The sequence below is a fragment of the Fukomys damarensis genome, unplaced genomic scaffold (genome assembly GCF_012274545.1).
Source record: "Fukomys damarensis isolate Sample0158 unplaced genomic scaffold, DMR_v1.0_HiC HiC_scaffold_25, whole genome shotgun sequence".
NCBI classification, from domain to species: Eukaryota; Metazoa; Chordata; class Mammalia; order Rodentia; family Bathyergidae; genus Fukomys; species Fukomys damarensis.
Window position 1 is genome coordinate 36,735,613 of NW_022900937.1, and position 26,660 is coordinate 36,762,272.

At 51.9% G+C, this 26,660-nt stretch overlaps 1 protein-coding gene across 1 annotated transcript in view; it reads left to right on the forward strand.

Annotated features, from left to right (window-relative positions):
- The window catches only part of Sntg2 (syntrophin gamma 2), a 55,807-nt gene that overhangs the window by 12,077 nt on the left and 17,070 nt on the right, over positions 1 to 26,660 (forward strand). The window contains 6 exon segments of the mRNA XM_010622688.1: positions 3,834 to 3,925; positions 9,097 to 9,215; positions 15,227 to 15,356; positions 17,095 to 17,133; positions 22,075 to 22,191; positions 25,695 to 25,766. Of these exon segments, the coding sequence (XP_010620990.1) occupies positions 3,834 to 3,925; positions 9,097 to 9,215; positions 15,227 to 15,356; positions 17,095 to 17,133; positions 22,075 to 22,191; positions 25,695 to 25,766 (569 nt within the window).

A 26,660-nucleotide genomic window follows, 5' to 3' on the forward strand; every position in this document is an offset into this window, starting at 1 on the left:
CCAGGGCTGCACTCAAAATGCCTAGGTTGGCTCAGGAGACGTCTGGTGCCAGTGGGGACAGTGACAGCAAAGAGAGCCGAGTAGGAGCTTGATGTCCCTGTCCTGTCCTGTCTGGGACCCAGTGTGAGAGGCAAAGCCCAGGTCTGGGGCCTCACCCATCCCGCTCACGTGCTTTTATGAGGAGACCTGGTCAGCGCCCTCCTGCAGAGGCAGTCGTGTGGTGCTATCCCCGTCTGTGCTGTCCTGCGCCCTCGCCGCTGGTCAGTGTCCTTGTCCTCCTCTCACCTGGTCTTCCCTCTCTTCCCACACCCCCTCCTGTCACTCCTTCCTTTCCTGTTGCTGCTCTCAGGGCCGTGGCTTCAGCTGCACACTGGATGGAAGGGGTGTGAGGCCCCCCATCCCTGCCTGGTCAGTTGAGGGGTACCTTGGGAGACCAGAGGATGACTGTTGCCCCAGCCCTGTGACTGTGCCATCCTCCTGATACCCTGCCACACGGCCCCTCGTGGCAGCCAGGCGAGGAGGTGCGAGGGGCAAGGTGTGCAGCGAGGGTAGTGTCGTGTGGCACAGGCCACAGGCAGCGGGGTTGTGATCCCAGAGATGCCGCTGGGATCTGGGAGCAGGGACTGCAAGGCGTGGGCCTCAGAACTGCTGGGGCCTCCAGGCAGCCGCACCTTCCAGGCTGAGATGATCACAGCCCAGCTCCTCCTGCAACCAGAGGGGCTGAAGGGAGGCAACTGGTGATGTGGACGGCAGTGTTCTGGGGGTGCAGCCAACCGTGCAGGCGAGAGGAGGGGAGAGGGAGAAGGAGGAGAGGGAGACAGAGAGGGCAGACAGAGACTGAGCAAGACTGTTTTAGACAGGAAGAAAGGAGGAGAGAACAAGCGGTCACTGAGGCTGTCCACCCCACGCCATCTTCAGGCGCTGAGGCCAAAGGAGCCCTGCAGGGGCTGCCAGGAGGAGTCCTGCAGGCAGCAGGACAAGGACGCAAGCCTGAGGGGACGCGGGGAGAAGCCGAGGCCCTCGCCCATGGCCTGGGACAGGCTGGTGGTGAGGAAGGGGCAGAATCCACTTATGTTTTGTCTCAGGAAGAGTGCGGGGGACAGAAAGGCTGCAAGCTGGCCACTGCATGAAGAAACCCTGGAGAAAGCCATTAAGGAGGACCGTTCACCTCAGCTCGGGCTGAGGGTGGCTTTGGCTTTTTCCCTCCACCCACGCCTTCCACACAGGGACCTGGCGACTGCCAAGCACAGCAGGACTGGGACACCCTGAGGAAACCACCAGCCGTGCCAGGGTGTTAGGATCTCCTGTGAGCTGCTGGCCGTGTCCTGCCCTGGCTGGCTCTGAGGCTGCATTCGAGAGAGCCTGTGGCCGGGTTCCCGGTCCTTTCTGAGTGCAGCCCCATGACCGGACGTGAAGAACAGGCTCCAACGCTCACATCTCTGGCGGCTCCTGGAAGCCTGGGCTGCGCACTGAGCCCTGGCTGGCCTCCCCCATGTGGCCCAGTGACTGGGTGCCAGGTGGAAGTGGGGACAGCAGAGCCGGGCATCGCAAGGGCGGCTGCACCTTCTTTGTGGGTCAGTGACTCCCTGGACAGAGCAGGATGGTGAGCTTTCCAGGGCCAGGATGAGGATCACGACAGAAGCCCTGATACTCCTGTGTCCCCTCTGGTCCTCAGCCGGTGTGCAGAGCAGAGTGAGGGGCCCAGCTTGGCACTGTCACCAGGGAGAGGGTGACCCCAGAGCTCTGCGTGATGCCCTGTGTGGAGCTGAGCTCAGCCTGGCAGTGTCTCGCTGACAGCTTGGCTGGTGGCAGTGCCGTGGTCTCATGAGGGCAGTCAACATGCCTGGAGAGCAGACTGCGTGGGTTCTGGGTGCCTTGGCTGAGGGAAGCATGCCCTGTTCTCTAGGAGTCCAGGAAATGTCTCTCCTCCTTTATTTGTTTCTTTGTCATCTAAAAGTGGTAAAGTCTTAGTATCTATAAAAAATTTAAACAGCCCAGGAGGCTGAGGGAGGAGGATTGCCATAAGTTGGAGGTCAGCCTGGGCTACATATTGAGTTCAAGGCCAGCCACACACATACACAGACACCCCACAGTGGCTGTAGTCTCTTCAAAGATTCAGGCAAAATGCTTACCAGGAAGGAAGGCAGAATCGCTGCTGCCTGCCTGGACTCTGTGCCCTAGGTCTGTGCCCTAGGTCTGTGCCCCATCTGCCTGCCCCAGTATTCATCTAGAAACGAACTGGCAATGTAGGGAAATCTCAGGACAGATCCATGTGCACTGTGTCAGCGGCAGTGTTTAAAGAATCGCATTAAGGGGAGCACGGATAGCCACTGAGCTCGAGCCTGTGCTTCCAGGGGTTTTACACTGATTGGACTCCAGGGCGTACCCATCACCAGGGGACCCTGTGCCTGTCCACCCTGTGTAGCATTAGAAATTATTAACATGGATTCTTTTTCACTACTGGGATTCGAACCCAGGGCTTTTCACATGGAGCTGCAGCCGCAGCCCTTTTCATTTATTTTGATTTTTTTTTTTTTATGAGACAAGATCTCTGACTCACTAAGTTGCCCAGGGTGAGCTTGAACATGCAATCCTCCTGCCTCAGCCTCCCAGAATGCTACCATACCCAGTTTAAATTTTAAATAATAGATTTCTTGTTTATAAACCAAAGAAAGATATTATAACTGCTCAAATTTCTCTTGAGGAATAGATTAAAAGTTGCCCATTCATCAGAAAGAAATGAGTGGAAGTCTAGTGGTTACACATCTGTAAGTTTAGATTTATTCACCTCTTCTCTGTTCCCTTCCTCAGTCATGCAGATCTAATGCATGTACGGCCCCTGGGATTTTTCGAGAGGAGAGCACAGTCTGTTAAATATGTAACTTTGCTCCCTAAGTAGTGATAAATTAGGACACAAACAGAGCTGCAGGTACAGGGCTGCACAGCGAACTTTTGGTGTCAGAAGAGCCGAGAAGGAGCTGCTTCGGAAACAGTGCTCTGTGTTAGAAGCCACGCGGACCCCTGGCGTTGAAGGGGACAGTTAAGGAAGCAAAGGGGAGGGCAGCTGCCCTTGGGATGCCCTGCCATTGCTCAGTGTGGTCAGGCCTCAGCCCCTGCCTTCCATCTCCCTTTCTTGTCGGATGGCGGTCGGTGCTGTGGAGATGTCTGGGCTCAGACACTGCGCAGCTGGGGGCAGCCCTGCGAGGCCCCGACAGCATTCAGTCAAGGGTGAGGGGGCTGCAGGGTCCACTTGTCCCCAAGCCCATCTGGGCTCCGTTGTGTGAAGACAGCACAGCAGCAGCGAGAGATGCCCCCCTGGCCCTGGGCCCAGCCCCTGCCCTGCTGCAGCCCCGAGGCGCTGTCCCAGCTCCTGCTCCGCTAGTGCCTGGGCCTGCACCGGGCTGTTCTCGGCTCCGCAGCCTCTGCCTGGCCGTAGGGTTTCCGTTTCTGTGGGGCGCAGTCCTGTCACGCGTCCGTGCACGCATGCTTGTGATTATGCCACATCTGCGCAGAAAGGAAGGCACCGGTGCTGCGTCACAGGCAGAACCACTCCGGCTCACACTGGGCCAGAGAATACTCAGGTGTGGACGACAGGGTGGATGTTGTCCAGGGGGACGGCAGGAGCCTCCTGTTCCAGGATGACTGGGAGAGGCATGAGGTCCCACGCATCCCGTGAGGCGATGCTGGCCAGGCTGGGCAGCACTCACCGCAGACACCCAGAGCCCAGCTTTGCCTCCAGTGCCAGCCCTGGGGTTGTCCGAGTCTGGTGGATCCTGACCTGTGGGAGGGGCCTGCTGGCCGTCCTGCCTGCCCCAGCTCTGGTGTCTCTGCAGGGTCCCCCAGGCCGTCCAGCAGCCCCAGCAGCAGGGCGTCCTCGCCCCTGTTTGACAGCAGCCTGCACCTGAATGGACACTGCAGCCACAAGGTAAGCTTGGGCTCTCACTGCCACACCCTGCGAGCCCCTGGGGTGGGCTGCTCTGACGGCCTGGAGCTCAGTTAGGTGTCACCCAGAGAACCCTTCCTCCTAGGGTGTCCGCAGTTGGCCATGCGTGGTGGGTCTGCACACAGGGTGAGTCCCAACCGGCTAAGGTCGGATCCCAAGTTCACTTCCGGTCACTGTAACATGCCTGCAGGTAACGTTGAGGTGACTCCTGGGGAATTTCTGTGGCGCTTGTGGTGAGCCCAGCCTCCCTCTAGCGGGAGGGATCATTGCCCACAAAGCCCTGGGTCATAAAAAGGATTTTAGTGTCCTAGCCACAGTTTAGAAAGTGCGTTACTGTTCATCCTAGCAAGTCAAACCGTCAAGTGACCACCTTGAATGTGTGGTGAAACCCTAAAATAACTGCTTCATAAGAGCTGTGTAATAGAGTTCTTGGTCATTAGGAATTCCCCTTAGCTTATATGTGAGTTATGTATGTGAGTTACACAGCAAAGAGTAAGCATCCAGGCGCTCCTGACACATGGCAACAGTCTTTTAAAAAATATATTTCATTAGTGCTTATTAAACCTGATTTGTTTAACCATAGGAAAGAGGATGCTGGATGCTTTAAATATGAAACTCATTTTTCATCATTTCAAACCCTTAGATGTATTTTTCCAAATAGCAAACACTGATAGATAACTAAAACCATTTTACAGAAGTCATTTAAGCAGCTTTAAATTTCAGAGATCCATATATTTTTATAAGGCCTAGAAAGTGTTGACCCATAATATACATGGTAGTTTAGAAAATTCTGATGGTGGCTGATGTGGTGGTACAGGCCTGTTATTCCAGCATTTGGGAGGCTGAGGCAAGAGGATTGCAGCAAGTATGAGACCAGCCTGGGCTATGTAGTGAGTTCAAGGCCAGCCTGAACTGCATAGCAAGATGCTGTCTCAAAAAAAACAACCAAAAAGAAAATTCTGATGGCTCCTAAATAAAGGGCAAACTGATGTGGCCCCAGCTTATTCAGTGCAGCTGTTTTATCCATCCAGAAACACGTCTGCCACAGTCTCTGAGACCTGGTATCCTCAGTAAGGGCTTACTTTGGTTGAGTTCCCTTAAGAGAACGAGCTCTCACTGTTCAGGCTGGTTTTGTTCTCTGTTTACAAAAGCCACCACGGTACTGGTCACAGTATTGGCACTGCCGGTGGCTGTGGAATTGTGGGGGTCAGTGCGTGACATCTCTGCAGCGGGGGGTATCAGAGGCAGGTGGTCTGGAAGCTGCCTCTGATGCTGGCCTTCAGCACCAAGCTTGGAGCCCGCCGCCACTCTGACCCAGTGTGTCCAGGCTCACAGTCACCGAGGCCAGGTGGCTGTGGATGTGGCTGTGTTGCCTCAGACATGGGACATGCTTGTAGGTGGAAAACCTGCAGAGTCACGCCTTGCAGCTGAAGAGCCACCAGTCTGCTCCAGTGAACTGCAGTGCCCCGGCACCCTGGCTGTGGCTCGTGCTCACAAAGTCTGGCTGTGGCGCAGAAATCCATTGCGACCCCTCACTGTTCAGCTCAACTCCCACTTTGCATTGGGAGGTTCTGCTGAGGCCGGAGCAAGAGTCCACCTTGGTACTCCACAGTGGCCATGACACACGTGTTCCAGGGAAACGTCCCAAGTCACACACCTGTTTGGGTGGGGACATTGGCCAGGGGGCTGGAGCAGGCCTTTGAGAGAAGAGGGTGGAGGGCAGTGGCTGTTATCAGTCAGCTTTTCCATTGCTGGGTCTTAATACTTGACATCTATAGCATAAAGGAGGAGAAGTTTGATCTGGCTCATGGTTTCAGGGGATTCAGTCCATGGTCAGCTGCTCAACTGCAGAAACATCTTGGTGAAACAGAGCTCCTCAGTTCATGGGGACCAGGAAGAAAAGTAGGAGAACAGCTCCAGAGAGGAAGGAGGAAGGACCAGCTATGGTACCAGAGGTACCACCCAGACCTCCGTGACCACCCAGACACCATGAAGGAGCTGCAGGGTGCCTTGAAATGTTGTTTACTGGGTACTAGATTCCACTATGAAAGCCTAAGTTACAGCTTTGAATATTGTTCTAATCTGAAAATTGATAGCATATTTTAGCTAATGTGTTTGCCCTGATGGCAGTTGGTATGGTGGACTCAGCAAAGCACACAGCAACAATGAAGGTGAGAAGTCCTTCTCACTGTAAATGCATTCACTGGGGTTCAAATGGTAACTAGAACCAGGCCTCAGTCTGCAGTAAGTTTTGATGAATTCCTATACTGGCTGCGGCAGTCTATGGAGATAAGTGTGTATTTCAGCGAATTTCAGTGAAATTCATGGTGAATGATGCATCTGCAGTTCCTGCAGGGCGGAGCTCAGGGTGCCCTGAAACACAAGCTTCCTGAAGGTTGGACCCCAACAGCAAGGCACAGGAATGAAAATCAATCAGTGTTAAATGCTACATCACTGCCCCTTTCCTACCGGGACATAGGCCATGCAATCAGCAATGAACACAGAGTGCTGGGAGGGCGGTAGCCACACCTCCGTCCCTGCTGTTCTCTTCATAGGGACAAGGGCTGTGGGTGGCCCCAGCCTCACTGTCCAGCCTCCTTGTGGCCTGGTTTGGTAGGAGGCTTTCCGTGTCAACTCCTAGAGCATGGAAAGGGGACCTCGGTGCAGAAGGGAGAGAGGGGCTTGTAAAGCGGAGGGAATGACAGCTCAATCGCCACATGTCTTGTGCTGTGCCAGCAGTGCAGTGTTGTGTGCTTTCCGTTGTCCCTCTCAGTAACTCTCGGAGCCAGCCAAGCCCCAGGACTCTTGGAAGCATTGCTGTGTGGTAGGTTACACCGGCTGCTGGGCTCAAACCTGTTGAGAGGAGCGGGTCTCAGCGTGCCCTTGCCCAAGGACCCACGATGGCTCAGCCTTAGCCAAGAAGATGAGGTCGGCCTGGCTCTGCTCACAGCCACTCCTACCTGCAAAGAGTTTGTTTCCAGCCATTGCCAAGACCCAAAGTCTCCAATCAAGGAACCCAGTGCTCACGGTTGGCAATTAGTGTCCTGTGGTTACTGTAATAAATTACCAAAAACAAGAAGGCTTGAAGCCACAGAAATGTCCTCTCGTTGGGAGCCCAGAAGTCCCAAGTGAAGGCGTAGGCAGGGCCACTCCCTCCAAGGATGTAGGACAGGATCCCCCCTGCTCCTGGATGCCAGGGCTGCAGATGTCCCCTGACCATGGCTGCGTCTTTCTCATCATTGCCTCTGTCCTCACAGCTACCCCCTCTTCTCTCACGGCTCCCCATCCTGCCATTGTCAGGACAGAGGGACCAGCAACTGGACAGCAGCCCATAGTCCAGGACCAGCTCCCTCTCGAGATCCCTGGTTCGGCGGCTCCCTTCAGTGTCATTGCCCGGCTCCGGGCCAGGGCTGACCCCTGACTCTCAGGCCAGTGTCCAGGCTGCCACCGTCAGTCACATACTAGCCTGAGGGACCATGACCATCCACCAGAGTTCCTGCTGGACTTCAGGGTGGGAAAAGATGAAAATATTTCAGTCCTCAGATGCCACGTGACTAGTTTTCCTTTGAAGAGCCCATTTCTGGTAGTTATCATTCTCTCCAGCATATCCTCATTTGTACCATTAAAACCCCTCTGCCCTTGCTGAGTGATGATTGTTAAGGCATAGTAGGGCATGGGAAATGCAGGACAGAGGCCTCTTGGGACCTGTGTGTGGTGCTTTCTGATAGGATCAGAGATGGCAAATCCAGTTTTGCTGTCACAATTAGCACTGTGGCCAGAACCTCAGTGCTGTGCCTTTTGGGTTTACAGCTGGCTCTGGCGATTCCCGTCTGTTACACAGTACTTTATTTTGCTTGGGAACACATGCCAGTGAGGAGGGTGGCTGGATGTTGTGGGCTGCACAACATTTGCTGGGGCCCATTCCCACAGACTGTCGGTGGGGAGCCTGTCTGGCCCCATTCTGTCCTCATGGTGTGAACCTCCAGAGCAGTAGATGTTTTGGGGTCTCCTGTGTGGAGCCCACAGTTCTGGCCGGAGACCATCAGGAAGGCCGGCCCACCTCCCCGGGGGTGAGGGTCCACAAGTCCCCAGAGCCCAGCCCTGCTCACAGATTCCCCACGTCCCTCCCTTCACATGCACCCGCTCCCCTTCTCCCCCAAAGGTTCAAGCGTCGAGCCCAGGCGGGTCCCAACATTTCCTCCTCAGACTCAGGCTTCGTGGGCCAGGTGCTCAGCAGAGAGGGCGGGGCGGACACCCGACCACTGGGAAGCTCGTGCCTCCCCACAGGGCAGCACATCGGTCAGCAGTGGCCTCAGTGGACGCACTCGTCTGGGCAGTGACTCATGGGAAGGCAGAGCTGGCCCCGCCCCACAGGGGTTCTGACTTTAGCAGCCCAGACCAAGGCTCCTCTTACCCCCGTGTACCCCTCCATACATCTCTGCTCCGACCCAGCCCTCTCCTCCTTCGAGAGAAGGGGTCTGCATTTCCAGCTTCATTTGCCCAGGTGGCTTCCTGCCACTGGAACCTGGCATTTATGGGCTGACCCTGCTGTCAGGTTTATCCCTTCTGTGGAAAACAGCGCAGTTATCGCAAAGTTCCGTGTAAGGACTATGGTGAACTTTAATCCCCTCTGTTGACAGAAGTCCCCTTTACACTGACTTTCCAGGGCTCTGTCTCTGGCCTAGAATCCCACTCGGGGCTGCCCTACCTGGTGCAGTTTTGAACCCTGCTTGATGGATGGTGGGTTGCTTGCCCAGCAGTCAGTGAGCCCAGGCCCAGGCCTCCTTGGGACGCAGTCGTGGTGTCCTGTGCCAGGCCCTGGCCCCAAGCTGGGTCTGAGCTGAAGCTTTGGGCCAGCCTCTGTCCCCTCCCACACCCCTATGGCGCCACTTCTAGTGCTGGGCCGTGTTCCCCTTTGAAAGTCCTGTCTGTGCTGCTTCTGCTCCCCGCCCTTCCTCACTTTTGTGCAAGTCACACACTGGAGGAAATCTCCTGGACTCAGTACCCACTCGTCTCTGGGTCCTGATGGAGTCGTCTCACGGCTCCCTGGTTTTCTCTGAACCCGAGGGCCCAGTGCTTCAGAGCCTCACCCTGCCCTGGCCATGTGCAGCACTCAGACAGCGCAGTGACGAGACTCTCATTCACTTTGCCAGGCACTGTCCTCACCCTCGGCAGATGACCCAAAGTACGAGAAGCGCTGGCTGGACACCCTGTCCATCCCTCTGTCCATGGCTCGGATCTCCAGGTACAAAGCCGGCACGGGAAGCCTCAGGTGTGTGACCATCATGGGGAGGGGGCTGGTGAGGCCGGGCACTTCTGCCAGTGCCCTGTGGTCCCTCAGCCACTTTGAGGCTTGGCGGGGTGTGAAGGTGCCCTGTGTCTGGCAGAGCGAGTGCTTGGGAAAAGTCGGGGATCAGGGAGCAGGGGCAGCAACAGGCAGACGTATGGGTCAGGGGTCAGCCTCGGGTCAGTGGCCAGGCAGGAGTGCTGAGGCCATGGCACTGGGGAACTAGACTCCCTCCTGGTCCGGAGTGGAGACCACGGTGGGCAGGGCAGAACACTGTCCTAGAGGAGCCTCCTGGTCCTGAGCTCCATGGCTCTCACCCCCACCTGATCCCCCGGGCCCAGGATGCCGCTCCACATCAGTGGCTGCAGAATTACTGGGTTGTGGGGTGTAGGCAAGGGCCCTGATCCCACTGTCTGGCTGATGACACCTGGGTCTTTCTTGTTTTAAGTAACTGCACCAAATGACTGCAGTTCCTCCAATTTGCTGAAAGCTTGCTTTTGAAAGACTGAATGCAGCTTTGAAGACAGCTCAAGACTGAAGGGTCCAAGCCTCAGAGGCAGGGGCAGCTGGCTCATCCCCACTGCCCCCACATGCTGCTGCTGCCTCTGCCCACATCCGGGTGGAGCTTGGTCTCCTGTGACCCTTGGGTAATGTGGGAACCGTGCACCACAAACCGTGATAATCAAAGAAGAGGCAGTGGTTGTGCAGAAGGCCAGAGATTGGGTGAAAAGCCTGTTTTCTGCTGTGCAACAAGCCTGGCAAACTGGTGGCTACCTAAGGCAAGGGCTCTGTCTCAGTGTGGGGTAGGAATCACCTGGCCAGGCTGTGTCCTGCTCAGGTCTTGGGAGGCCGAGACCATGGTGCTGCTGGGCTGGTCCCATCCCAAAGGTTCACCTGGTGGCAGAATTCAGGTCCTTCTTGTATGGGACTCACAACCTCAGCCCACCCGATGACACCTGCTGCAGGTGTCCCTGGTCCTCCTCTCCACCTCCTGCCCAGATCTCCGGCTCCTGCACTTTGACCTCTTTAAGCTCAGGCCACTTCAGGCATCACCCTGATCTAACATCACCTTGGCTCCCATATCCTCCCCAGCAGCACTTCCTAAGGGCCGGGTGTGAGAGGGAATCCCGCTAACTGCATGACTCGGCCAGGTCTGCCCCTGCTGAGTCCATCCATGCTCAGACTCACCACTGGAGTCGGGGCTTCTCAGCGCCGGAACCTTGGACTACAGGTTCCTTCTGAACGCTCTGAGCGAGGCCTCCAGGGTCTGGACTGGAGCAGGGTCTCCTACGACCAGCACGTATGTGTTCTATCAAGAAAGGAAGCAGAAGGTCCGCCGTCACTGCAGCAACCAGGAAGTTTAGACTCAGGGCAGAGACAGCTCTTCAGTGACTTGGGCTGGAGAAGGAGTAAAACCTCAGATGTGAGTGATTGTCCCCAAAGCGGAGCAGCTGATGAGTGAGCCCCAGAGCCCACGCCACACCACGCCGCTGCCTGACATGGTTCTTTCACTCCCAGCACCTGACTCAAGTTCCCCACTCAGTGCAGCTCTTTCTATGCCTCTTATTTTATGCTGGCCAGAAAGACTGAGTGGTTATTGGCCTTGTCTTTTTCCACAACAGGAAGAGAGGGAACGAGGAAGGCAAGGGAGAGTAGGGGAGCAAAACCACAACTTTGGCATCTTTTAATCCCACACCTGTCATGGCCTAGAAAATAACAGGGAAATTAGATTTTATCACTTACAATGCAGTTCCCTATTGTTTTGGTGGAACTCACCTTATTTTAGAAGAAAACGCCTACAGAGAGTCAGATGGGCTTCACAACAGTCACACTGCAGGCATATTGCCGATAAGCACATTTCATAAAGTGATACTACAAGCCAGAACTATCCAGCTAAATGCTCTCATTTGTTTTGCAAAGGATACCATCATGTTTAAACATTAATGCCATTTAAAAGTTCTCCTCTCAGTACACGTTCAGACGTCAGGGCTCCCGAGCAGGCGGGCTGCTTCCCGGGCACTGAGCATCTCCGCAGGATGAGGGCCTGGGACGGCAGGGCAGGGGAAGACGTGGGTCTGCATGGCCCTGCCGGTCGCTGTCCACACAGCTTGACCTGGAGGTGGAGGTGGAGGTGGGGAGAGGGAGGCTGAGGTCCAGTCCACCCTGGGGCTCTGGCATCTCAGTGGCCAGCGTCCATGCGAGGGGCCCTTTGCGGCTGGACAGCGTCTCCTCTTCCTGTCTTGTTCCTTGGTGACCCCGGAGAGCCCTGGTCTGAGGCTGGCAGTCTGCATCCCCCTTCAGTCGGGACTCACAACCTCGCTGGTGGCCTGCAGGCTGCAGGGGTACTGTTTCATCCTCAGTGCCCTGCACTCACATTTTCTTCACTCTGGAGACAGAAGGTCAGGGTGTTTGCTGGCTGGAGAGGACAGTGCCATCCTCGGTGCAGTCACAGCATGTGTGTCGCTGCAGGGCAGTGCACACAGTGCACACGCATGGGCAGGTGCGGCGAGCACAGAGGCTCAGCGTGCCCGTGGGAATGTGCGTGCTTTGCTAAAGGCCGAATACATTCCTTCCTGAAGTGTGTATTCCGAAGGGGCAGAAGGAGGAGGAGGAGGGAGGCAGGCAGCTTTCTATGTTGGGCTGTGAGCTCTCTTGCGGCTCTTTTTCACTCATCCTTGCACTTTAGGGTTCTAGCCTGAAAGCGTTGACAACAGGCTCTTTGGGGCAGATGTAAGCCCCATATGGACCAAGAAATTATTGTAAATGCTCTGCCGTGGCAAATACCCAAATGAAGTGGGAAAGCACAAATGCTCAGAGGAAATCTCAGGCACTAAAGCTGGTAAACCCATGGTGCGGACGATGCCCAGGCTCGGGTCCGCTGGGCCCAGTGACGCCAGTTGTACTCAGTGTTGGGAGTGCAGCAGACACTGGCTGATGGGCATTTACTCAGAAATCACTTCCTTCCTCCGCCTAGTTCACGGCTTCCATGGAAAGAAGACCCAATGAATAAGTGGCAAAGTGACGCGTTTAAAATTTTTATTCTGCAAGTAAGACAGGTGGTTGGAAAATGAGGGATTGGAACAGCACATTTACCCACAGGATGCCAGATGCTGCTGCTGTTTCCGCCTGTGAGACACCGCGGGCTGCGGACAGTCTGAGAGGTTTTCGCTGGGAGGAGGATGAAGGGAATGTGTGGCTGCCACCAGGATCGGTATCCTAAGGTGAAGCTGAGGTCCTGTGCTGCTGGGAGGAGCGGCCACCGGGGGGTCAGCTTCCCACCTGCACGTGGCAGGCTGGGCTTAAAAGGCTTCCTTACAAGGTGAAAACTTGAGGGTCCTAGGAACCCAGAAATTCAGCATCCACTGAGTACCCCACCCCGGGAGGAATTCAGAAGTCAGTTCCGGGCTACACTGACCTGGGAGACAAAGAAAACGTGGACGTGTTGCAGGGTCTGCTTGCATTTATTTTGCATAACTATAGGATAAAGCTGCAAAGTCTGATATTCAAAGCAGTCAGAAAATCTAACCTTCATGTTTTAGAAATCCCAGTGGATTCAGCCACTAAATAAATCTTTGAGACTATGCTTCATTTGTGCAGACAACCAAAGTGTCTCTGTTCCAGATTCACAGCGTCTCAAATTTGTGAGAAGTCACTTCATTTTGTTCTGTAAAATCATCTCTTAAGACACATGATCTTGGGTTACACCCACTCATAGCATGCTTGCGACTCCTTCAGCCACCCCTGCTTTCAGCAGCTGGATTCTCTGGACAGAGAAGTGCAGCCTGTGACCCTCCGGAGAGGAGGTACTCCTGCAGTCAGTGTGCCCCTTAGCCGCGCATGTTTAATAAGTGTGGATTTGGGGGCTGGGTATTTGGCTCAGTGGTTCTGCTGCCTGCCTCACAAGCCAAAGGACCCAAGTTCAATCCCCAGTACCAACAAAAAAAAGTGTGGATTTTGTTTATGGAGCGTTGTTTCGTCTTCACAAGAAAAGACAACGTGTCTGTGCTTGTTAGGCCCAATACCCTTGATTCTGCATTTGCTCTTAGAAACAAAAGACACAAAATCATCTCTGGTACTCACGCAATAGCCCTAAAACAACCCAGAGAGTCACATTTGTTTACTGAGCAGGAATTGAGCTTGGGGTGTGTGTGTGTGTGTGTGTGTGTGTGTGTGTGTGTGTGTGTGGGTGACTCTCAAAGGCATGCGTGGCGGCCATGTATGTCTGGACGAGCTAGAAGACTCCCCCAGCCTGGGCGGTGGAGTCCTCTTTCTGGGAGACTCAAAGCCCATGGGCCAGCCCTGTCCGCCCACACCCACCCTGGCCCAAGTCCTTGTGCAGTCTCCTCTGCTTTCACACAAGCTCAGAGGTTCATGGCCTGGCCTGGGTCGGCCCAGCTTGTGGCAACAGAGGCAGGGGGTCCCCACACTTCCTTACCCCTCCAGACAAGGATCTCCTTGGCTCCTTTACTGTGTTTATTTATTTATTTACTTTTGGTTTTTTGAGACAGGGTCTTATTATGTAGTTGAGACTGACCTGGAACTCACTATGTAGCCCAGGCTGGTCTCGAACTCACAGTGATCCTCCTGCCTCAGCCTCCAGAGTGCTGGGATTACAGGCATGTGCACGCTCAGCTCTTTTACCATGTTTAACATGGGCACCCGGATGTCTTCCCGTTTACTCTGACACCTGGGGACTCTCACACACCTGTTTCCCCCACAGAGGTCACCATCCCCAGATCGTTTGCACGTCTTGTGATTCAGCTTTTGAGATGAGATGTCCCGGGAATAGATGTTAGCAACTCTGACTCTGCCTGTGCATTCGGTGAGGGTTTGGTGATGGGGCCCCTTGTCTTGCTCCTTGGCTATGAGCAGCAGTTAAACTCTGCTGATGTCCGGACACGAGGGTGACAGCATCTTGGGGAGCAGGTGCCAGTGTGTCTCCCCATTCGGTTCCTTTTTAATCCCTTCCCTCTGGCTCTAAGTCCCCTTTCCCCATTTCAATTCTTATTGTTATTATTACCTTTTTCAGTTCGTGTTTTGGACACACAATGCTGACGTGCATTGTGAGTGTTGGGTACTTTACCGGGAATGGATTGAATCTTTTCCTCTCCTCTCCCACATCCCCTCACCTTGGTCTCCTGGACTGAATCCAGTTTGCAAAGGATCCTTCTCCCAGTTTTCTTCTAACAATCCTTTATTTCACTCTTTATTTGTACTTTTCCTTGCTCAAATGAGAGAAGCCACATGATATTTAAGCTTGTGTGTCTGATTTATTTCACTGAACATTACATTTCCCAGGTGCATCCATTTTCCTACACATGTTTTGAATTTATCCTTCTTCATAGCCAAGTAGTATTCCTTTGTATATAGATCCCACTTTTTCTTTATCCATCTGTCCATTGATGGAATACAGGATTTAGTTTTTATGGATTGTCCTGCTATAAACATTGGTGTGCATGTGTCCCTGTAATACAATGTCTGCAGCTCTTTTGCCATCTTTAAAAAGACTGTGGTAAGGAAGACTGCTCCTGAGCTGGAGGCAGGAGCGTTTGTGGTGCAGGGCTGGGGAGATGTTTAGGACAGAGACCAGATGGGGAGCCCCAGGTCTGTCAGTGCTGAGGGTGAGGTGCCCCATCACCCTAGCAGTGACACCCTTGGATACCTCGTGACAAGGGGCCTTCAGGAGCATTGGTATGCTGGACCCCATAAAACAGCAAGTCCGGAATTCCGACAGAAGCAAGACTGTTTCCCATGGGAACTGCCTTTTCTGTGTTTATGGAGTTGGAAAAGTCTTTGCTAGGGAGGAAATCCCAGGCTTCCCTGATTCCAGCAAGCCTGCCAGTTGGGTGTGCTCATGATTGCGGGTGGTGGAGGTGGTGGGGTTTCCCCAGGGAACAGGAGATCAGGATCTGGTGGGGCTGGGGGAGGCTCTTCTTGCTCTGACAAAACCCTGCTGCCTATAGCCCCTGAAGCAGCCTTCCCCCCTCTTCCTGTAGGTCCAACGCTTTTGAGGTGCTGTCGCTGGACGGGGCGCGCTCAGGAGTCCTCCAGTTCCCCACTGCCCGGGACTGCGGCGAGTGGCTGTGCGCCGTCTCGGCCAACATCGGCCGCCTCATGCTGCAGAGTGTGGGTGCCCCCTCCCACCAAACCCTGCTGCCTATAGCCCCTGAAGCAGCCTTCCCCCCTCTTCCTGTAGGTCCAACGCTTTTGAGGTGCTGTCGCTGGACGGGGCGCGCTCAGGAGTCCTCCAGTTCCCCACTGCCCGGGACTGCGGCGAGTGGCTGTGCGCCGTCTCGGCCAACATCGGCCGCCTCATGCTGCAGAGTGTGGGTGCCCCCTCCCACCCCAAAGTTCAAGATGAAGCCATCCGAGTATCTCCTAGTACAGCCCTGCAGGATCACTAACCCTGGGCACTTCCCAGACTGCTCTCTCCCTCCTTCCCCACCTCCTTCTCTGCCTCTTTCTTAGCACACATAAATAGACACAGCTACTGTGTGTGGGTAATGAGATACGTCTGTTTTATCCAGATGCATCGGTACAATCTGAAATGTTTATTTGGGCAAACCTGAGATTAAAAAAAGAGAATTCCCTCAAACATTATTAAAATTTACAAAAGGCATAGCTAACCAAAAATACAACATCTCAAATTTTCACTGCAGCCATCTTGGACAGGAACAAAACATCCTGTATTCTTCAGCAGTACGTTGATATCCAGTCAATAGGGTTATTTTTTCTTTTTTAAAAAGAAAGGAGTAACAAGCTCCCAGGGTGAAGTTCCCCAGGGCGCAGCAGGCTGGCCGTGGGCTCACAGCCTCTGCCTGAGTCCTGGTTCTCACCCGCGCCCCTGTCTGTGTCTGCTCCGGCCTTGCGGCCTGGGGCTGCCTGGTCACTCAGCGGTTGCAACCTGGGATGGGCACAGTCAGACAGAAGCCCCACCTGCGGCCCCCCTGCGCAGTCCCCCCAACTCCTGCCCAGGCCTGACTCAGCCTGCTGGAACAGAGGCGAGCTGAACTCTGAAATCTTGGGAAGCAGCGGATGTGTGAGATTTCCATTCCAAAGCCCTCAGAGCATCCTTTCTGCAGCTATTCAAGGAGGCATCTTCTTAAGACCTTAGTTTGCAAATTCAGACGCTGAATTCCAAAGATGTGAGGGTGGATGAGAGTGTTAAGTTGATATTTGCAAAAATGCTTCTGAGGACAAAGCTCCTTCTGTTTGGGAGATTTTCATGGATTGCTCCAGTCAGTGGAACAGATAAGGAGAGCAGAAATGTGGGCATGATATTTGGACTTTCATTTCCTCACTGGTAAAATTTTGCAAAATAAGCCTGGTGTGGTGCTGCGTGCCTGCTATTTCAGCACTCAGAAGGCTGAAGCAGGATGATCAAGTGAGTTGGAAGCTAGCCAGGGCTGCATAGCGATTTCAAGGCCAGCCTGGAATACATAGGAAGACCTTGCCTCAAAAAACAGCACAAATATTTTTTTTTTCTCTAAATAACATTGACCTGGCAGGGGTTTGGGGAGACTGATGTGAACTGTGAGTGCCTAAAATTATGCAAGCAGAAGCCATCTTCCCACTTTTGTTGGGTGCTGGGATTTGAGCATCTGTTGTCCCATAGCTACTCTGGCATAAAAGCTATGTCTGGGGAGGAGCGATGGAAGCTAATACAGCTTCTCCTCCTGGGAGAACTGCTGCCTGCGTTTGTAGTTCACCCTGTGGGTCTGCAGTGAGAAACAGCACAGTAGAAAAAGATCTCTGAGCCCAGCGGGGGAGGTGGACCCATTGCAGCTGCCTAAGGGGAGGCAGGCGGGGAGCTCCAGCCCCCAGCATCTCGTGGTACTGAGTCCTTGCTGCCTTTTCTCCACAGATGAAGATGGCAAATAAATGCTGCTCTCCTGGCAACCAGGTAGGACTTGGGTTTTTCAGCTTGATATTATAACAAGTCTCCACAAGCACCTGCTTCCTTTTCCTGAAATCGGAGTTGGAAATTTTGGTAGAAGAACATTATGGCCTTTCAAGTTGAATTTGGTTGGCCCGGCTCCAGTGTTACCTTTGAATGCTCTGTCTACATGGAACTAATGTGGGAGAAGAGTTCTGGTAGCATCTGCTCACTGTGGATGAAGGGCTATACTGTAGAAGGAATCAGGATTTAGACCTTGATGTGGGTGTGAGTGCGTCAGCTGTGCCTACAGGGCTGGGACTCCTCACTCTGAGGAGGCCCTTGACCAACAGTGTTGACGCAGGTTTGCAAGGTCTGGCCAGCCCCAAACTCCTGAGAGTTGACTAGCTGGGTCCTCTGTTCCTTTCGAGTCTCGAGTACCATGGATGGAGACTGATTTCATCACCTCAGTGCCTCATTGCTACATATAACTTCTAATTCAGAGAGACTGCTCATGGACCAGCCCTATTAGGATTTAGCAAGAATCCTAGAACTGGGTTGTTTCATTAGAGGACAAATAAAATTTTAAACCACTATATTATTCCATTTCCTGTTTAATAAAGTCAGTTTCAGCTGTACTGGAGGGCATGCTACGTTTTTTAGGTATAGCTCACTGTTTTTCCAGTTATATCCTTTGGGAAGCTGTCATTACAGTCAGGAAAACTGGAAGCAATATGTTCAGTTCTCTTTCAGTGGTGCTACCAAGACTCTTTCAACCGTGTTCAGACGTACCATCTGAGTTCATGACAGAAGGCATTTGGGAGAACAAGTCTTTGCCAATCAAGTGCTTACTGAGGCTGAGAGGAAATCAGCCCTGTGTTTTAATTAAACACTTCTAGCCAGCATTTTAAATTAGAATGGGACGGTAAGAAGAGTTCTAAATATAGTATTTCCCTTAATATCTTTCTAAGTTGAGCAACTCTTGGCATCTTATGTAGCTGAGTGAGGGGTTAGCTATGGGTAATAATTAAATGTCTTCAGATTCATGTAACACAATATTTCCCTGCTGTCCTTTGTGGTTTTATAACAAAGTCTCCATAATCTTCCCACTGAGCGCCCCGCTCTGCAGCTCTCATGCTGTGGAGCATTTCCTCCTGCTTTGTTCCTCACTGGGGAGAGCAGGCCAACTCATCTCCATGAACCATTTTCTGCTGGAAGCTGGATTTCTGCTGGCACAGTGAAACTGAGGAGACCGCCCCACGAGACCCCATGTTTGGAGAGCCAGCCCCCACCAAGAGGGCCGGGCTTGGTGTTTCTGGGGTTCCAGGCCCTCACTGCCCTGGCTGTGCCTGATGGGGAGGGTGATCCTCTGCTACCCACGGTGACTGCAGTGAGCACAGAGCTGACTGCTTGTGGTAACGCATTGTGGGCGACAGCAGAGGACCTGCCAACAGGAGGCCATGAACGAGCCTTGGACACGATCTGGGTTGGGCAGCTCTGGGTTCCCCCGGTCTACAGTCAAGTCTGTCTTGCTTTCCTTTGGAATTCACCTTCTTTTTTTTATCACTGAATCAAATGCAGGGAAGAGGAATAAAACAACAGCTTGACCAACTGAGGAGCATGGCTCCCAGGACCAAATGTTAAGCAAATGATTGTTTACAGGTACAGCCTGAGTCTCCCTCACTTCATCTTGGAGAAATTCTACCCTGTATCAAGCATGATTATGAGCATCAGTCCTGGCTGCCTTAACTCGTCTAAAATCCACATTTAATCACCATCAAACTCCTAGCTAGGGGCGTAATTTGAGCACATAACTTCTGAGCTTTAGTTTCTTTATCTGTACAATAAGAAGGATGTACTGGGCAGTGTGAGTTCTTTCTCTTAAAACTGCTGGACCACTTGGCATTCCTCAGGGGTTGGAGTCTGAGTGTTGGGAATGAAATGCTGGACTCAGCTTCACTGCAAAGCAAGGATCAGGAGCCAGCCTGAGCCATCTGGAGGGGCTGTCACGGGAGGCTCATGTCGCATTTCTTCAAAATGTGCACACTTTTTATGTGTTTTAGGGCCCTACGATATAGGCCCCTTTAAACACAGAAAGGATTTTTTTTCTCACTCTGGACAATTAATTGATTTTGGCATGTAGCAAAGAAATACCACTTGAGTAAAAGTGGAAAAAGGTTAAAGCATTTGAGAACCACCAAAAGTGCTAAACCCAGACAAAAGAAAACAGAAAGACAATACAAAAGGAATATGTGGTGTGATTAAAAAATAAGTGAATACTTAAAAAATTTTAAATGCATTAGAGTAAAGGACACATTGCCATGAATCCCCCTCATAATCCTTCCCCCTCATTTCCAGCACACTCATCCCATCGTCCTCACCACTTCCTGCAGCAGCTCTGGAGTCCTCTTTCCTGAGGGTCTTTAGTTGCTCTGTCCTGGCTGGAGACCCCTGGAGACCCCTGCAGTTACGTTCCAGTATCCTGCCCAGTATACGATGCAGGACTGAGAAATAAAACTAAAACACAGAACTAAAAGAGAGAAAGCGGGGGCCAGGATTACCAATGCTGGTGCAACCCCCGAAGGTGCTGGCCAGTCCCAGGCCTTGACTTTTATTGGCAGTCAATTGGATTCAAGGTGAGCTATGTGTGCTTTCTATGGAAAGTAATGTAAACAAGGCTCATAAACGACAAGACACAGCATTCTCGAATTAGGAACAGAATAGACAGACTATATGCCTGTGATTAGAACATTGTCCTTCTAGTCAGGAGGCTTTAGTTGTGGGAAAGAAATTCGGGTGCAAGTTACTCTGACCTTGGCACGTGGGCTTCGGCCAGACTCGCTTCTATACACAAGCCAGGTGTGGGGTTTGTTCTTCACAGCCTGCTTTGGGCAGAATCAGTATTAGGGTCCCCTGCACTCTCTCCTGAGGGCCTTTAGTTGTGCTGCCCTGGCTGCCTCCATGTCCCGACTGCCTCCGTGTCCCGACTGACAGTGCTGAAAAGTGATCATATCAAATAAACCATGCCGATCTCAGCAGCAGGTTCAGACTAGGTACTGAATTCCTGTTAATTTTAGGAACATCAAACATCCACTGAATTACCTAGAAACGTGCGGTTTGTTAGCAGTGGAAGTTGAGCCGTCTTTGACAGCACTGCTGTTGCTGGCATAACCACCTCCAGCCGACAGATGTGGAGAAGCTGATAGGATATCCCTAAGTGATCTGTGAACTTAGCTTCAAATCTGGGAGGTGCTCAGGAGCAAGTAACAGTGTGTGGTTTTTGCAGAGTACTGGTGTTGTCTGAACAGGGTATTACTCCTTGTCCCTTTCCTGGTGACATGGGAACAATATTAAATTCTCACAATTGTCTTGTGAATTGGGTCGTTCCGTTCCCACCGGTGACAAAAAGGGAAATGTGAAGTTGTGTCCAGGCCACATGTGAGATAGAATTGTGTTGTGCTGCTTGGTACTGGGGACTGAACCTGGGGCCAAGGCTACACAAGTGCTGTCCCACTGACCCACTCCCCAGGGTGATTGCTGTGCTTTTCCAAAACTGTTACCTTGTGGTACTGACTTCAGCCTACAGTCTTTGCTAGACATGAGGTAAACCCCATAGGAAATGTACAATGCCAGTGCAATGTTGGGGGTTCATAAAGCTCTGCGTATCTATGCCAGGCAAACAAAATTAGAACTCTGCATGCAGCCGTCTGCATCCAGCATGCAAAGCCAGGGCAGCGCTGACTGCTGAGCTGTCTGTCAGCTCCCCTCAGCGTGTCCCCGCCCTTTCTCTGTCCAATCAAGAGGCACAGTTTCTGGATATCTGACTGTCTGTGACGTTGGCACCCTGACCTCCTGCAGCCTTCCTCGGCGTGGGTGGGAACCCTCAGGGTGGGTCCATGTTCCTGTACTTGGGGTCGTGGCACTGTTAATGCGTTCCTGCTCCTGCCCAGCCCTCTGCTTGGACCTGAGAACCACAGCCCCGAAGGACTTGCGGGCCACGCTGGTCCCATTTGGTACGGTACCTGGGGCCAGGGCCATTTAGTAGAGTGGTTGGGAATCTGTGTCGTCCTGAAACGGCACATGCCTAAGGACATATTAAGGGACTGGTTTTTTCTTGAAATATCAAAATGAGGGAATGAAAAAATTAAAATCCTATTCCTCCTGCCACTTGCTAAAAAAGTATGTATCTTCACATTTTAGGCACAGAGTTCTTTTTTTGGGGAGGTACTGGGGATCAGACTTGGGACCTTGCACTTGGCGAGGCAGGCAGCAGAACCACTGAGCTAAATCCCCAGCCCTAGAGAGTTCTTATATTGCTATTTCTGTCAGGTATCTGAGAGTTTTTATTTATTACTTATTTTATTTATTTACTTTTGCTACCAGGGATCGAACTCGGGTCCGTGTGCTTACAAGCCAGTGGCAGAAACACTGAGCTAAATCCCCAGCAATAGCCGTATCAGGTTCTGATTTTTGTAGTTTGTATTTCATGTCATGAGATTTAAACTACTCAGTGTCAGTGGTAAAAATCTAGTATTTCTCTATTATTTTCACAGTTAAGAGGTTAAACTGTTAAGATAAACAGCCATTTTTCTACACTATGTGAACTTGTGTGTTTACTACAGAAGTAAAAATGTAATTATCCAGTTTTATGTCCCCATAGAAGGCTCTGAAATGCTAACCCCTAGCACAATGTAATTCAGTACTGTGAGTTTAGAAAGTGCATGGAACGGAGCCCATAGCTGAGCTCCTATCTCGAGCCTGGCCCAAGAGAGAACTCTGGATATTTAGCCACAGATGTTTTCCTTTTCTCTTGGGTCTGCCTGATTTGGAAGTCTGGCCATGGACCTGGGTTTCCCACTTTCTGGTTCTGGAGTGGTGGAGGGAGACCTTCTTGTTCGATGTGTGTAACATGTGCTCCTTGGACCCCCATCAAGGCTGGGCTTTAATCTTCCAGGTTTCCCTCTGCAGGTGGTGCACATGGGGTGGGTGTACGAGAGGCTGCAGGGAGCTGACTCCCCCCAGACCTTTGCATCAAAGTTCCTGGCACTGAAGGGCTCGTCCGTCTACATCCTCTGCTCTCCTCCGGTAAGGACCCTGGGGCGGGCTTGCTGCTGTCTTCACTCCCCTCAGAGATGCAGCAGGCAGCTGGGGCTGGGTGAGGACAGAGACAGCTGCTTGTCCCGTGGCCAGAAAGGCTCTGATTATGTATCAACCACCTCCTTCCTCCCCAAGCTCTACAGGAATCCACTTCTGTCTTCCGGTTCCAGCACCTGTTCAGATGTCGTAGTTTTCCTGACAGAGATGATCAGTGGGCTTGGAGGTGGGCTTCAGAAAACTCTGAGTATTAGCACATCAGTTGTGTGGTTGAAGAATCCAGAAAGAAGCAAAAAGTACCAGAACCCTTCTATTCAGACATTTCTGACTGAGTAGCCAAATGCTGAAATTTTAAAAATATCCTTTTCTTTGCATTTGATTAAAATAAATAAGCCTGCTTTCATAGAACTGAGAATATAAATGTAAGGTTGAATGCAATTGTCTAGTTTTATTTTCCAATTCCCAACCACACTGTTCTCCCAAAACTGAGCAGGTACGTTGTGGACCCTGCCTGACAGCTTGCTGGGAAAAGGAGCCGCTCCGTCTGTGAATCTGACCACAAGGACAGTGAATGAACAACAAAACTTGGTGGCTCAGGATGAAGATTGAGTCAGATTGGATGCGAACCGCAGCCTTAGAAGTCAAGAAAGCAACAGTGATCTTCAGACAGAAGACAGTAGTAAACCGCAGGCTTTCTGTTTATTGACAAGTGCAGCATTTTAAATAAGTCATTCTGGAATAATTTTAGGCTTGCAGAAGTTGATGCCTCCCTTAGCTCCTTGCACTGTGCATACCCTACATAGCCACTGGATGAAGGCAGATGGCTGACGAGTGCTCCTTAGGAGAACTCGTGATTGAGTACACACCTGCTTTGCAAACACGATTTTCCCTGTCCCATCTGTATGTACTTCTTCTCCCTGTCTTTCTCCCTGTTTTTCTCCAAGTCCTGGAGCTCTTCATGCTCAGGTGGTTTTCTCACAGTTCCACTAGTGCACAGCCTACTGTCCCGGGGATGCTGTTCAAAAGCAGATCCTCAAGGCAGTAGATCTGGGTCACCTGAGGCCCAGCCTCTCCAAGTTCCAGGGGATGCTGAGCCCTTCCCAACAGACCAATTGTCTTCTCAGAAATGAAAGGCAGCTTGTACCTGGAGTGTAGAAGTCTGCAACAGGTTGAGCTAAGTAGATGATCACGGCCACTTCAGAGGGGCCTGATGAGGAGGATACTCTCTAGACTTGCAGTTCTGTGGCTGCACCATGGGCTGGGCCAAACTGTAGTGTCACCCTGGCACCTGTAGTGGGGGCACTGCCCCTGCTGTGCTGTCAGGAAAAGCTCTGGGCTTGTCTAAAACTCAGGAAACCCTCCTGCCTGTGCCTCCCAGGTGCTGGGATTATAGACCTATGCAACCACAGAGCAGCCACCTTGTGTCTATGAGGTACATTGTTGCGATGAGGAACTAGTACTGATACACCAGCCTAACTGCAATAACTCAAGTCCTACTAGCCCCTCATGGCTTTCAGGAGCTCCCAGATACAGGGTTTGCTCCAGACCCAGAGACTCTGAGCATCTTGGCAGCTACTTCACCTGTGTCTCTCCCCGGGCAGTGTCTCCTGAAGTCCATCACCATGGCTCTGACCACGAGACGTGTGATCTGATTTATGTGCATCCCTGGAGAGAGGAGTCCAGCTCTGGAGCTGGGGTGGAGAGGGGTCAGGTTGTCCCCCTCCAGAGATGGACGTGACCCGGGGCAGGAACAATAACACCAATGGTGAACAGAGAAGCCGTTGTTGGTCTACTACAGGTGCCCAGGAAGAGTTGCTTGGTGAATGCGCTGTGGGCCCAGTGGAATGGGGGAGGAGACAGGCTGCATCTCGAAAACTGGAAAGAGCACAGTCTCCTCCCATCTTTCACTTAGAAGGTGACTCTGATGGTTATATGTGGGTAGCAAACTGGTGAGGAAAAATGCATTCAATGCAATAGAATATTAAGATATAATGTCCTTTAAATACACCAATCATAGCTCGGTCACAATGGCTAATACCTCAGAGCCACTTAGAATGTAAATCCCAAAGGCAGCACTGGCAAGCGTGATAAATGTGCACACTGACATTCTAAGCAGTCATGAGAATTTTGTTTCTGAAAGAAATGATGACATGGGGAATGCTGATACCATTACATTTTAAAAAGACATAAAATTATGAGTGTGTACAATGCATATATACAGCACCAAGGCAGCCCTTTCAGGGAGGGCATCTCCAGAACATGTCTTCATTCACTGGTGCTTTTCAGATTCTTCAGATTTTGATCCTTTGTACTTTTGAGATGAGCAGCATTGTCATAATGGGAAATTTAAAATGATGCATACAGAGACTTTTTTTTTTCCAGTGGTGTGAATAGCCCCTGCGCTCTGCCAGGAGGAGGGGCTGTAAGATGCTGCAGCTGGGAATCTCAGAAGTTGGGAGAGGTGGGGTTTGGGGATCTGTGACACCAACTTTAAGCTGGGGGGTGGGTCACTTAGCGTCCTGAGCCCTTGCCTAGGGAGTGTCTTCACATTAGTGGTCTAACTGCTCCTTGTGGCTTCAGGCTGTTTCTGAACCTTGTTTTTTATTGTTGAAATCACAGGGCAGCGAGTTGGCTCTGGAGAGTTAGTGCCGAACACTCACACTGGCCCAGCTTTCTGAGGCGGTGACCAGGAAAGCCAGCTCAGTCTCCCCCACCTCCTCTTTGGTTAAATGATCACTAGGAATTCGCAAGTGGTTTTGGTGCCTCCAAGACACAATACAGCAAGCTTTTGATTTTTACTGCTTGAAAGACTAGAGGCAAAGCCCATAGTAAAATAAATAAATAAATAAAAATCTATATTTGCTACACTGTGGACTATTTTCGATTCTCCATGACAATTATTTTAACTTAGAGATAATATATGTGAATATTAATTGCAAATCACAAAGCATCACTCAAAACTGAATTATTTTGTCATTATTGCTAAGAGAGCTGGGAGCTGGATGGTTTAGCCCAATCAAAATCAGGTTCAGTTGATTGGTGAAATTTTTATCCATTCCCGAAACAGAACTGAGCAGTTCTGAGCTGAGGAAGTCCAAAAGAGCAGAGGGCTATAAACAATATTTTCTCTCCGCGATCACAGCCCTGAAAGTTCACACTCATCTACTTACACTAGCAAACTCATTTCAAGTGCTCCATGTTTAATTTAATATCGGACCTGAAGTGAACATGGAAAGAATCTAAGACGGATTCTCAGGATGTGGCCTGTGGTGTCCAAGGGAAGTCTCTACCTGGCCTGTGGCTGTCTCCACGCTGCATCCACTGGCTGAGTCATCCTGGATGTTGGCCCGCTGGCCTCCCCTGAGTCCGCCAGGGGCTGGTGCTGGCTTAGGGTTTGAGTGGGAGACGCACTGCACCCACCTGTGCTGTGCACGTTCACCTTCGCTACCTCGAGTCGCTGGTCTCTTCACGCATCCACTGTGTGTTTCTTGCAGGTGAGCACGGCAGACTGGGTGCGGGCAGAGAGCGTCCATAACCTCTGTGAGGTGCGATTTAAAGCTCACAAGGTGGGTGTCCTTGGCTTGTAGATGTTTTCCTCGAAATGAGACACCCCTAGCTTATGCAGTGGACTGATGAAATAGCAAAGAAACGAGCCCCTTCTAAGTCCATCCTTCTGTCCTTTCCAGGATGGTCACTGTGCCAGGACTGGTGAGGTAGGTGGAGAAGGGATGTGTGGATGGATGGGTGGAGAGAGGGATGGAGGCATGGAGGGAGAGACGGAAGGATGGGGGATGGAGGGGTGGAGAGATGGGTGGAAGGTATGCGTGTGTGTGTGTTTTGGGGGAAAGATGTGCTTTAATATTCCCAAACAGAGTGACCTATTCCAGGAATTTAGTTGTTGTCGTCCATCTTTTTGTGGCTACAATTTTTGTTGAGGATGTTTTAAATACACAAGTACAACTCTGACTGCCAAAAGCGTTCATTTAAGTCCGGACTGGACTGACCGGCATAGCTAAGGAAGTGTTCTGCTGCTATGAGAGGGCAGTTTCCTCCCCAGGGGTCACACCGGGCTTCCAGGATGACCCAATTTAGCCACATGCTGGCCAGCTAGTGAGCCCACTCCCAGGAAGCATTCTCGGTCTCCACCTGTCAACCATAGTGCAGGTGGCCACGTGGGGCAGCCCTGCTCCCCCGGGAAGGGTCTGGGGCTTCCCTGCTGGGTGCCTCAACCCTGCGTGGATGGGCTGCTGGGTGTAGGAGCACAGAGGCCATGAGCCACATGGGCAGAGGCACAGGTTATTTCCCTGAGAAGGAGGCCTGGCAGGCTTTCGCTTTTGTAGAGAAAGATTTACAATACCAGACCGCACAGAGAGTTCGGATGCTGAACCGGAAGGGAAGTGTGGGGGAAGGAAACCACGGCTCCTTCACACTGCTCCAGTCTGGCCCTGGAGGAGCTGGGG